Source organism: Onychomys torridus, chromosome 20 (genome assembly GCF_903995425.1).
Source record: "Onychomys torridus chromosome 20, mOncTor1.1, whole genome shotgun sequence".
NCBI classification, from domain to species: Eukaryota; Metazoa; Chordata; class Mammalia; order Rodentia; family Cricetidae; genus Onychomys; species Onychomys torridus.
In genome coordinates, this window is record NC_050462.1 from 23,097,444 (window position 1) to 23,109,871 (window position 12,428).

The 12,428-nt window shown below is 37.6% G+C and overlaps 1 protein-coding gene across 6 annotated transcripts in view; it reads right to left on the reverse strand.

The window, feature by feature from the left end:
• Lrriq1 (leucine rich repeats and IQ motif containing 1) overlaps positions 1–12,428 on the reverse strand; it is a 191,788-nt gene that overhangs the window by 106,321 nt on the left and 73,039 nt on the right. For all 6 annotated transcript variants that reach the window (XM_036170070.1, XM_036170073.1, XM_036170071.1 and 3 more), the window contains exon 19: positions 7,243–7,362. In XM_036170070.1, the coding sequence (XP_036025963.1) occupies positions 7,243–7,362 (120 nt within the window). The remainder of the gene's footprint in view (positions 1–7,242; positions 7,363–12,428) is intronic.

The following is a 12,428-nucleotide window of genomic DNA, read 5'->3' on the forward strand; positions in this document are numbered from 1 at the left end:
GTTTTCTCATTAGTTGTAAACCCAGCCACATGACCTCCTCGTCACTGCCTGTCTGTACAGACCTCCAGGTCTTCTATGGTTGGTATTGAGATTAAAGGCGTGTGTCTGCCATGCTGGCTGTGTCCTTGAACACACACATACAGATCTACCTAGCTCTGCCTTCCAAGTGCTGGGATTAAAGGCTTGCGGCGCCACCGCCGCCGCCGCCGCCACCGCCACCGCCACCCAGCTTCTGCTCTGGCTTGCTTTGACCTCAAGGCAACTTTATTAACATACAAATAAAATCCCATTTCAATACAAATAAAATATCGCTATAATGTGCTTGTGGTATTATTGTGTTCTCCAAAATATTGTGCACCCTAATAAATTTATCTGGGGTCAGAGAAACAGAATAAGCCACAGCTACCTCACCTCCTAGTTCCTCGCCAAATGCTGCTAGTTTCTGGCCTTATATATCTTTCTCTTTCTGCCGTCACTCCCTGGGATTAAAGCCTTGCTTTCTGGGATTAAAGGTGTGTCTCCATGTTGGCTGTATTCTTGAAATACAGAAATCCTGTCTAGCTCTGCCTCGCAAGTGCTGGGATTAAAGGCGTGCACCACCACCGCCCAGCTTCTGCTATGGCTTGCTCTGACCCATTTTCTAGCCACCAGTTTTGGCTCTGTATCTAGTGGCTGTCTGTTCTTTGACCCCAGATAAATTTATTAGGTTGCACAATATTTGGGGGAACACAATGTACCACATTTCCCACTTTTTTGTCTAAAATTAAAAAAAGGTTATAAGTAATATAAGAAAAACTACCCAATTAGTATATACAGTCAAGAATTACATTAACAATGTCTAGTCCATTAACATTTGATAAACTCAGACAAAAAATTTTCATTACTTACCCTATTTAAAACAAGTAGTTCCTTTTTTAAAAAGTAGATTCCATAATCTCCCTTTTTATCTTCTCATATCCATATTCTCTCTCTTTTTTCTTTTCATAATAGATTCAATAATCTACCTTTTGTCATCTTCTTTCTCATTTTAGAGTAGATGCAATGATCTACCCATTTATCCTTTTATTTCTTTATCTTTTTTCTCAGAGTCGATTCAGTGATCTACCTCATATCTATATTCTCCTTTTTCTTTTTTAAACAAAAACTCTATTTTTGGGTTAATTGTCAAGTCCTGTATCATTTGTCCAGCCACTGCATAATGAGACAGTGCAGGGCTTGTTTCAAGTCCTTGTTCGAGTAGTCTGTCAGGCTGGATCATCTCAGCTAGCCATCTCAGAATTGTCCTGAGTAGTTTGTAGTCCAAAGCTAATCTTTTCGTTAATCAGCTTAATGGATTTACCATAGTACATGTGGAATCGTCATTGTGGGATCCTGTCATCTTTTTGAAGATTTCAGTCACTGTTAGGCATGGTCATGGTTCCCTGCAGATTTTTTTTTTTTTTTTTTTTTTTTGTGCCTCCTCTGTGGTTTGGAGTAATCACAGTCTGATAAATGTCTGTCTCTCAGAACCTTAAACATTCTTCCCTAGAAGAGAAAATCTTCATAGCAATTTCTCCCCACCATTTGTCTCGCCAAACTTTTCCAAACTGACTTTTGCCGATGCTTTCTTGTAACACGATGGTCCTGGAAATTCTTCTCTGAACAAGCAGCAGTAAACCCTTTGTCACAGGTAGCAGTATCACCACAGTCACCAACACGATGAGAAGGAGCTGATGTTTGTGGCTGGGCCACAGCTTCTCCTTAGCAAGCCTCCTAGGCTGGCCTCAAACTCCTGATCATCCTGCCTCTTCCTCCTTCAGTAAATCCTACAGGCATGCGCCACCACAACCACCACAACCTGCCTAGTGTAGCTCAGGCCTGAGCTGGGGCTCACAAAGCCGCCAGATGTATCATGTATTGTTAGAAGGTCTTGTTCTGAGATTCATGCTACATGTGCTTGCTATGAAGTATGAGGATCAGTGTTCAGAGCCTCAGAGCTCATCTAAATGCTGTGCTTTGTGGCGGCTTCTCTGTGATCTCAGCATGCAGAATGTGGACACCAGGATCTTGGGAGCAATTCTAGCAGAATGGTCAAAATGGCAAGCTCACGGTTTAGCAAGAAACCCCACCTCAATACACATGATGGAGAGTGACTATGACAGCACCTGGGGTCACCCTGGAGCCTTCACACATGTGCAAACGTTCACTCCCACAACGTGACCACGCATCCACATGACACAAACATGCACAAGCAATCAATTGGCTTATAAGAAATTCAGCTCATTATTGTACATTATGATTATTATTTAACAACATGTTGCCTTCTCAAAAAATTCTGAGCAGATACAAAAGAGATTACCCCTTAAAAATGAAAATTTATTTCAGTAGTGCATACATTAATTAGTTAGACTTCGTTATGCCACTATACACATATACATTTTTTAAAACATCACATTATAAATAATAAATAGATAAGCTTTACTGGCCACTTAAAAACTAAACATGAGCCAGGCGGTGGTGGCGCATGCCTTTAATCCCAGTACTCAGGAGGCAGAGGCAGGCAGATCTCTGTGAGTTTGAGGTCAGCCTGGGCTACAGAGTGAGTTCCAGGAAAGGCCCAAAGCTACACAGAGAAACCCTGTCTAGAAAAACCAAAAAAAAAACCAAAAAAAAAAACCCACCACCAACAACAAAACAAACAAAAAACCTAAACATGAAATACATGGATTTTATGGCATGGAAGGAAGAAATTCTGAAAAGAATATTAAAGATTGTAAAACTGTGTGAAATGGTTAGATCTCTATCGTTTGTATTTCTGGAGCACCCTTTCAACAACAACAACAACAACAACACACACACACAACACACACACACACACACACAGAGAGAGAGAGAGAGAGAGAGAGAGAGAGAGAGAGAGAGAGAGAGAGAACAATTGAAGCAAACCTGCACAAGTATTTTCCAAAGCTGTTGAAAGGCATGAACCACAGATTCAAGAAGACTTGACCTCTCTCAACCCAAGGAGGGAAAATTCAAAGATAATTATGCTCAGGTAAGGCAATAACAACAACAACAGAAACAGAAAACCAACTTAAAAGAAATTGACAAGCTTTCAAGTGTCACCAAAAGTAGAATACATGTTAGGGAGACCCTGTCAGTCAAAGAAAAATATTAGACATGTGGTTATTCATGAAGAAATAAAGGGAACAGACAAGGCCAAAGGGCAAATAAAAATCTAATAAAAGAGGGACAAGAAGAAAAGCAAAAGTATTTGATTAACGCAAAAGGAGGGGTTACAGGAAAACTTAAAACTCAACACAGGACAGAGAGGACAAATAGAAAAACAAATAACAGAGAAGCACTAGCCAAAGAGATTTGGATGGCATAAACATAGAGCAAGTACGCTTAAAACTGTTAGCTCAGCAGAGAAACTAGAACAAATGGGGGAACTATATTAAGGATGGCTCAGTGATACAATGATTTAATTACTGTAAATATGTACATTGTCACTGCCAAACAAAAACTAAAAGCTGTCTTAAAATGCCCATAACCATAAAAGATTTTATTATTATTTATTATTATTTCCTCAGTAACTCACAGATCACTAGGGGGATCGAAGATTAAAGCAGAAGACAGTTATTATAAGAAATCAAGATTTTCATAATGATCTGTGCTGGAAGATGGTTCAGTCAGTAAAGTGCTGGCTGTGCAAAGATGAAGACAGGAGTTCCAATCCCAGCACTGTACTGGGTAGCTGTTCCAGCTTTGACCTGGAAGTACCACCCCAACAGGCTTCAGTAACTGACATGCCTACAAGGCAGGGCTGAAACAGGAGCCCTGAAGACCCAAGATCCAGATGTGCTGGCTCTCTTGGTTCCTGGATACTGGACACTGGAGGTAGATGGAGCAGAGTTCTCTAGAGAATACCACAAGACTGTGCTACGCCTTTCCCAGACCCTGTAACCTATCCCTTTACTTGTAAGTTACCCCAGAAAATAAACCTCCCTGTTAACTACGTGTAGTGGCCTTAATACTACAACCAATACTGCACCCAGGAAAACTATGGCTGTGGCACATTCCTGCAATCTGAATGCTAGTCAGGGTGACAGACGATCCCCAGGGATTTTTAGCCATCCTTTCCCATAGGTGAGTTCCAGGATCAGTCACATCACTGTCTCAAAAAATTCATTTGGAGAGACAGATACACATGATGGCACCCATAGTAACAGACACCTTCCTCTGTCCTCTACACATGCCCACAACCATGTATACACACATGAAAAAAAGTAGCAATTTATTATTGCTTACAGAGTATGTATTTCTTTTTCTGTTTTGAAACTATGTGTATATATCTGCATCTGTGTTTGGGTTTGTGCACCCATATGAATGCAATGTTCTTGGAGTCCAACAGAAGGAGTCAGGTCAGATTCTCTGGAGCTGGTATAGTGGTTGTGGTTGTGAGTCTACTGGTTGTGAGTCCTTGGAACCTAATGTGGATTTTCTAGAACAATATTAGGTTCTGAACCATGGCACTATCTCCCCAATTTCTTTTATGCGACATGGAGCATGTCTCCAGACTTTTATAAGCAATTACCAATCCTAAAACAAAGTCTTTCTGGAAATAGAAAGGCTGAAAATAAATGAAAACCAAATATATGAGACCGAAAACAGCCCTCAGACCAAAACCTGAAAAAAGCTAGAGAAGAAAGAGCTTTTTAAAAACAAGTTAAAAAAAAAAAAAAAAACTATGGGAGGACAGGGGAATCCATGGCTGATATGTAAAATTAAATTAAATTATAAAATAAAATAAAAAAGTTAAAAAAAACTAAACAAAATGTTATATGTCAAAATGATTAGTATGTTCATAACTGCACTCTACTAAACTGATTTACTCAAGGAATGCAAAGTTTTGTACCAGGAAGTTAATGATTTATGTGTGAAAAATATCTGATAAAATTAAAAGAACATACATAGTCATCATTAGCACTATGGCTGTCACCTGTAAATGGTAGGAAAGGCAGCACCTTCCTAATGCACGAAGTTTCTACAGAAGACGAATAGGAGCCATGCTACTTAAAGACTACCTATTAAACGTTTCCATCTTGAAACAAAGAAATGGAAAGATGTTTGCTGTGATTAAATGATCAAATAGCACTGGACATAGAAATCAAGAGAAAAAAGAAAGAAATGCTAAAACATATAAGAATAAAAACAGAAAAAGAAGAAAGCTTCTTGTTATTTGTAGAGGACATAATTGTACATATAGGGTGTAATCAGACATTTCTGTCTTGCCTTCCTTTACCTAAATAGCTGGTAGCCACTTTCCAAATTACCACACGAAGGCTTATATTAATTATAAATGCTCGGTCAATATCCCAGGCTTATTACTAACTAGCCCTTATATTTTAAGTTTACCCATATTCCTTATTTATGCTCTGCCAAGTTGCAGTATCTTATTTAGTATGGCATATTTATCTCCTGCTCCCTCTGCATCTGCTGGTAACTCCTGACTCTGCCCATCTCTTTCCCATCATTCTTAGTTTGGTTGCCCCACCTATACTTCCTGTCTGGATATTGGCCAATCTGTGTTTTATTAAACTAATTTGAGTGACAAATCTTTACAGTGTATAAGAGGATTATTGCACAGTAATAGGGTATTTAGAAATTTTTAGATAGACTACCCACTAAAATCAGAGTAATTTCAGCAAATTGCTAAAAGACGTGAAAAGGAATCTTGTTTACAGAACTGAATTTAATATGCAAACATACCAAATACCTAGGAACAAATGTAAACAAACTTCCTGAGAGCTGTGAAGGAAAGCTTTACATGTATCTACTTAAATGTAGATACCTCAAAAATTTGTATTTTTCTGTTGGCATTACAATAAGAGAACAGAACTCAGCATCTCATAAATACATACATATACAGCAGTATTTTCTGTTTTGACTATATTGTTAGTACATTTGTCCAATGAAGAACATAGGTGCTGATTCACTCATATCATATGTTCAAATATTGGATAAATCATTTTTGACGACTAGCAGAGATAAATTTACCATGGTAGCTAAACTAGAATGATATTACCATGAAGCTACAAATAGTCTTTGAAAAGCTGTTAGCTTATTTTCAATGTAACTGGAGATTTATTACTAGAAAAATAATACCTTTTTTCCAATAATAAATAATGAATTCTTCCTGATGTGTCACTATGTTCAAATGCAGTTGAAATTAACTGATGGAGTTATTGAGCAGAGATAGGATCTAAGACCCTCACTGGGTACATGAAATCACAGGTTAAATCAAGTTGTATGCTCACTATTTTCTCCTATATATACACACATTTCTGTGATACAGTTCATTAAATATTTATAAGTGTTTCAAAACAATATTGAGTAATAAAACAGTACAAGTGTTCTAATATACTGTCATAAAATTACCAGCACAACCAATTTTTACTTCCAACTGTAAGAGTAATCTTATAATCTTAATATAAACACGAACATTATGATTATATAACATTTGGCCTAATAACCAAGACATCCAAGAAGTAGCTTGAGAGCAGGTAGGGCACATGCTGTAGACAGCACAAAGACAAAGCAGATAACTCATATTCTGGACAAGATGGGAACCAATGGTGGGAGATGTCATCACAATACTCAGGACTGGGCACAGTTGATCATTTTGAGTTTTCCATTCAATATTTTCATATCACGAACAGAAGGGGAGGTTTATAGTAACTAAACGAATCATAGTCATGAAATACAAAGACAGAGTTGAGGAATTGTTCCATACAAAGGAGATGAAGGGAAAGATGCCAAGTACTTGGCACCTACAATCCTGGCTTACTACTTCTCAGACTAAAAGTTGGACATTAGTGGGACAGCTGAAATTTTAGATAAGGTCAAATACATCCTAATGTTCTATCAATGTAGTTTCCCCAAATTTTTCATTGTCATTCATTAAACATGGCATTAGCCTCCAGAGAATCTGATCCAAGAGGACAAAATGACATGTAGCCATTCCATTGCCACTTTATACAATGTACAAAGCAGGAGGACAGATTAAGAAAAGCATAGAAAGTAGCAGTAACACTTATAATGGCACTAACCAACTTAGAAAATGTCTCAGAATTCACAAAATGGCCAGGCTATAATGACGGTGACTATCTGCAACACCTGTAGCAATCAGCTGAGGAGTCAGCCTTGAAACCATCTACAACAATCTTTTAGGAACAATATTTGCTTGTTATGGCTGGCACTTACCTCATCATATTCAAAATCCTCTAAATCTATTTCTTCATATTCTTCTCCAGATTCTTCATTCCTGAGAGCCTCCAGGGCCATAGCCAGTTTCTTTCGTAAAATAAAGCCCTTCCAAACTGCCTGCACAAAAATGTGAAGTATGTTATGCAGGGTTACAGATCAAACCCTAAACCAGATTCTCTGTGTTATCCCATTAGGAAGATAAAACATCTTAGAACTTAGTTTAATGGCTCAATAATCTGTTTCTTGAACTTTATGTGACATGTAAAACTTCAAGATAAATTAAACGACCGCATGTGTCTGAATCTCTAGAGACGTCCTTTGTGGTAAGTGGAGAAGTGTCTTTAACACTCCCCTCCACTGCACATATAGGTCAGCCAATCAATTATCTGACAATTCCTCCAGGACCCATTCTGAACCAAGAAGAAAGACATTTTTAAAAGGTCAATTTTGCTCATTTCCAAATCATTATGTTTAAAATAAGACAAAGCTCATTTAGAGAAACCCCAGTGTATTTAAATGACCATATTAAGGAGGCAGTACCATGGCCCAAAATAAATTAATTTCAGGAAAAAAAATAAATTAGCACAGAATAATGCAACTAAAAATAGTCCTGTCCCTTAATAATCCTGGACTAGAGAAGCTCTCCAGCCTATGTCCCCAAGTGCAGTAAAACTCCAGAGAATAGGAGATGTTCTTATATTACAAGAGTGAGTTTTAGGATGCAGGAGGTCTAAAACCAACAGTGAGGTACATGAGTATAATGAAGTACATATGAAGGTATGGTTGCTATTGAAGTACATATGCATATATGATTGTTTACATTTAAGAATAAAATACTAAATTATGAAATTAATTTTAACATGGTTATATATGAATCAGTATGTATTGACACATCAACAGAAGCTTGAATTTCCTGCCACTTGGGAGGCAGAGACCATGGATCTAAGTGAGGCCTGAGGTCGGCCCAGTTTAACAGTGAGTTCCAAGCCCCGTTTTAAAAATTAAGAATAAAAAGCTTTAACTCTCTGACCAAATAACCTTTGAATATGAATTAGAAACCATGTTCATGCTCACAATAATTGTTAAAAACTAAATTATATGAATAGGAAAGAACTAGAAAATAAAAAAAATATGATTCATGTTCTGTGTATAGTTATACAACATCTTTAAAGTGATTTTTTAAAATGTTTTTATTGATTATAATCTAAAAAAATACACCTCAGATGCAAATTGCACTGTGAGAGGTATTTGAGAACAGTTTCAAGCAATCAGATTTTTATAGCAATATTGCTGATATTTTTGCTACCCTAAGAATCATAATATACAAAGTGGCCAGACTGTATTTATCAATGGTCATCACCCACATAGGCCACAACCAGTCTCAGAAGTCAGAGCATAGAGAAGAATCTAGGAAGCTGAATCAGAACCTAAGGAATTGTCCAAGAACCATCGGGAGTTGTCAGTGGATAGATAACCTCCCTGCTTGTAACTCTATGGAAGACTAACTGAAGAATGCTGTATACGCTTTGCAAACTAATCAGATAGCTCGCTTTAACCGTTGGCCCCTCGCCACCACCTCTCCAGAGCAGTGGCCACCAGGCAAAGCTTTCCATTTCCTTCACTAGGAAACACCCACATCCTCTCCTCCATCTTCAGCCACTGGGACTGTGGTTTCTACAGGACATTCTGAATAAGGCACCTGTGTGAAGGCCTGTTGTGTGAGCATCTTTATTTTCCATTATTTGTGTATAACATCTCCTGACCTACACTACACAGGTGAAGAAATAGAGAGGGATAGAAAGGAAAAAGGAGAATTAAATGGGGACCAGATTTTCTAAAGAAGATAGTAGACACATATACAGAGTGGAATACATGGAAAATTTTAAGGTCTCAAATGTAATTTTAAAATAACTGAACAGTGTAAAATGATCACTATTCTATCATGTGACCCATCATATATAAATAAGGGACAGTAAATAAGGATCATTGGTTTTGAAATTTATTAACTGTCTCTCACATGCTATTCACAGATGGTAGATCTTAAAACATGCAGTCAAACCTACATGAACAGCTTTTCTATTCTAACAGTGGTAGGGACTTAAAATAGACAAAACAGATAAAGAAAATATGTAGAAGGCTAAAAATGATATAGTCTAATAATGAGCAGTCAGGGGCAGAGGGGATACTTCATGACAATTGCATTTTAGAAACAGAATATTCCAAGACTCCATACATTCTTGCACTCTTCTGTAGTCAACTTACCTTGTAATTAAACTGTCAAAGATTTCATCAAGAAGCATCCAAACATAGAAAAGTCCTATGCTGTCTGGCACTATTCAGACAAACACAAACTCAGCGAAATTTGCTATTACTGATAACACTCTCAGCACACGTGGTCCTGGGCAGGACTTTGAAGATGTTGATACAGGCTGACACGGGACATATAGTGTCTCACAATGTCACTACTGTATCCCTAGTAAAGGAATTTTAACAAATGTAGAATCAAGCACTTAATCTTCTTTGTCATGACTTCCTTCTTTTCTCTGACAGACAGTATTAGACATTTTCTAGTTTTATTTAGCAGTGGAAGCAGAGACTTATGGTTACTCAAGGTGCAAAGTGGTTATTTAGGGGTATATATACTTGAGTCTTTTTCATGTTTCCATTCTTAACCAAAAACATGTGAGACCCTGGCTTCTAGCGATAGGGCCTCACTCTCTGGTCTGGTTGCACTATCAGAAAGACCAATTCTCTATCACTCAATTCTTCTACCCATCCACTGTTCACACTGTGACACGGGAACTGCATTCTTCCTCTCAACACTGAGGCATTCTTCTCAAGCACTGTCTGTGTTCTAGTGCTTTTATCCCCATTCTGCTTTCTCCACATGAAAACAAGTTGTTCCAATCAAATCTCTCCATCAACAGATACAATTTAGTTTCTCCTAACATAACCTTGAGAGTAGTAACAAATAAGGTAGAGATGGATATGCTGGTATTTGCACGTATCCTCATAACTATAAGACTACTACAAGTGCATCAGAAATTTAAAGCTAGCTTTGGCTACATAGTGAGACAGAGGCTAGCATCAATACTTTATCTCAAAAAACAGGAAAAGAAGTGAAACTTCAGATTCCAGTCTCAGACTGACATACATTTTTAGGAAAAGTAGGTGGTATACCTGGAGTGCCAAAGGGACTATATTCTCATTTACTTTTTAAACCCTATTTTTACTTTTGCTAATTTGTCTTTTACCTAACCTGTGGATTTCTAGTTCAGCTTAGGATTTCAGATAATTTACACCAAGCTTAAATTTAACTCTGTTGTTTTGTTATATCAGCATAGCATCCAACCACTTTAATATGTATGTCTATACCTATAGATAGTAACCACACAGCCTTAGTCAGAGAGGCCTCCCTTTCCAGGGAACGTCAATGAACGTGGAGAATATGGATGCATAACAAGAGAATAAGTGATGGTTTGGTGCACAGCCTTCCGTCATGTATACCATCCACTCCAAGGATCCAAGAAGAGTGCGGAAGAGTACATGTGCAGACTATAAAAGCCTGAAAGTCTAGGGAAGGGCTGAAGATGCCATCTGGGCAGTCTATTGCCTTTGCAGTCTCAACAACAATAGTGCCTTTGCTGGGTCTGCACAAGAGTGGACCCTCCACAGCCAAGCAACGATGGAAGAACACGTTAGGGGACCTACCTCTCACCACTTGTTGTTGCTTGTGTTTGCTCTTTTGGGGGGCCCACCACCCAGCTCCCAAATAAATCACACATGGAGACTTATTCTTACTTATAAATGCCTGGCCTTAGCTTGGCTTGTTTCTTGCCTGCTTTCCTTAACTTAAATTATTCTGTCTTTTGCCTCTGGGCTTTTCCCCTTCTCTTACTTCTGTACATCTTACTCTTACTCCATGACTTGCTGTGTAGCTGGGTGGCTGGCCCTGGAGTCGTCCTCTTTCTTTGGCTACTCCTTTTCCTTCCTCCAAGATTTCTCCTATATATCCTCTCTGCCTGCCAGCCCTGCCTATCCTTTCTCCTGCCTTGCTATTGGCCATTCAGATCTTAATTAGACTATCAGCTATTTTAGACAGGCATAGGAACACAGCTTCACAGAGTTAAACAAATTCAACATAAACAAAAGTAACAAACCTTAAAATAATATTCCCCAACACTACTGAACTATTTTCTATGGATATATTCAGAGAAAGGGGGTACAGCACTGCCTTCTGTCATATTGAACCCCCTGGTGACTTCACAAGGCTAAAATGGAGGCTTGCAATCAATACCGCAATCATGATCATGGTTATCCTAAATGTACTCACAAACAAAGATAAAATTATGAATGGTTGCTATAGATTGAATTATAAAATGTAAATATACCAATAAACACAAATATTAGATTAGCTCAGAAATTTATGTATAGTAATGAGCTTATGTTTATCACAGAGCAGGCATTCATTAAATATTATGAATCCTAAATTCCTGGCCCCTTTACTTCTAGCAACTTAGCTTGCCAATTAAGTAAGTCATGTGACATTAAGTATTATGTAAAGTTAAAAGACACAGGTGATTAACTCTTGGTCTCTTTTGCTTCTAAGGATGAACTATATAACAAAAACTTCATTGAGTAAATAAATAAAATAAAAAGGTAATAAAGTTAAAATTCATTTGGAAATCTGGTCTTGGTGATACTGAGGTAAATATTTTACACATTTACTTTTATTTATTTAATTTTCTAATTAGCATACAAAGTAGCATTCTTCCTAATGGCTTTGTCATGGTATATATTTTTTTTTATTGATTCCCCTTTCCTCTACTCTTCCCCTAAGAAGAGGGGCCACTTCTCTGGGCCATGAGCCCACTGTATCCTTCTACTCCCAGAATTCCCTTCTTTCAATTTTACTTCTTGACTTCTAAATTTGTAACTGAAGTAGATATGTTTAGAATTTTTAATTTTTGTTAGAGTTTTGAAATATATTTCTAGAATAGCTATCAATTGGGTCAAATTATTAGCTTCCAATACACAAATTTTAGATGATTTGACAAATACTGCATTGAAATAGTAGTGCTTGGAAACAGTAACCAAAAATTTCCCAACTAAAAAGGTTCAAGGCCAGAATGAATTCATCACAGTACTCTACCAGATCTTCCAAAAACTAACACCAATACTCC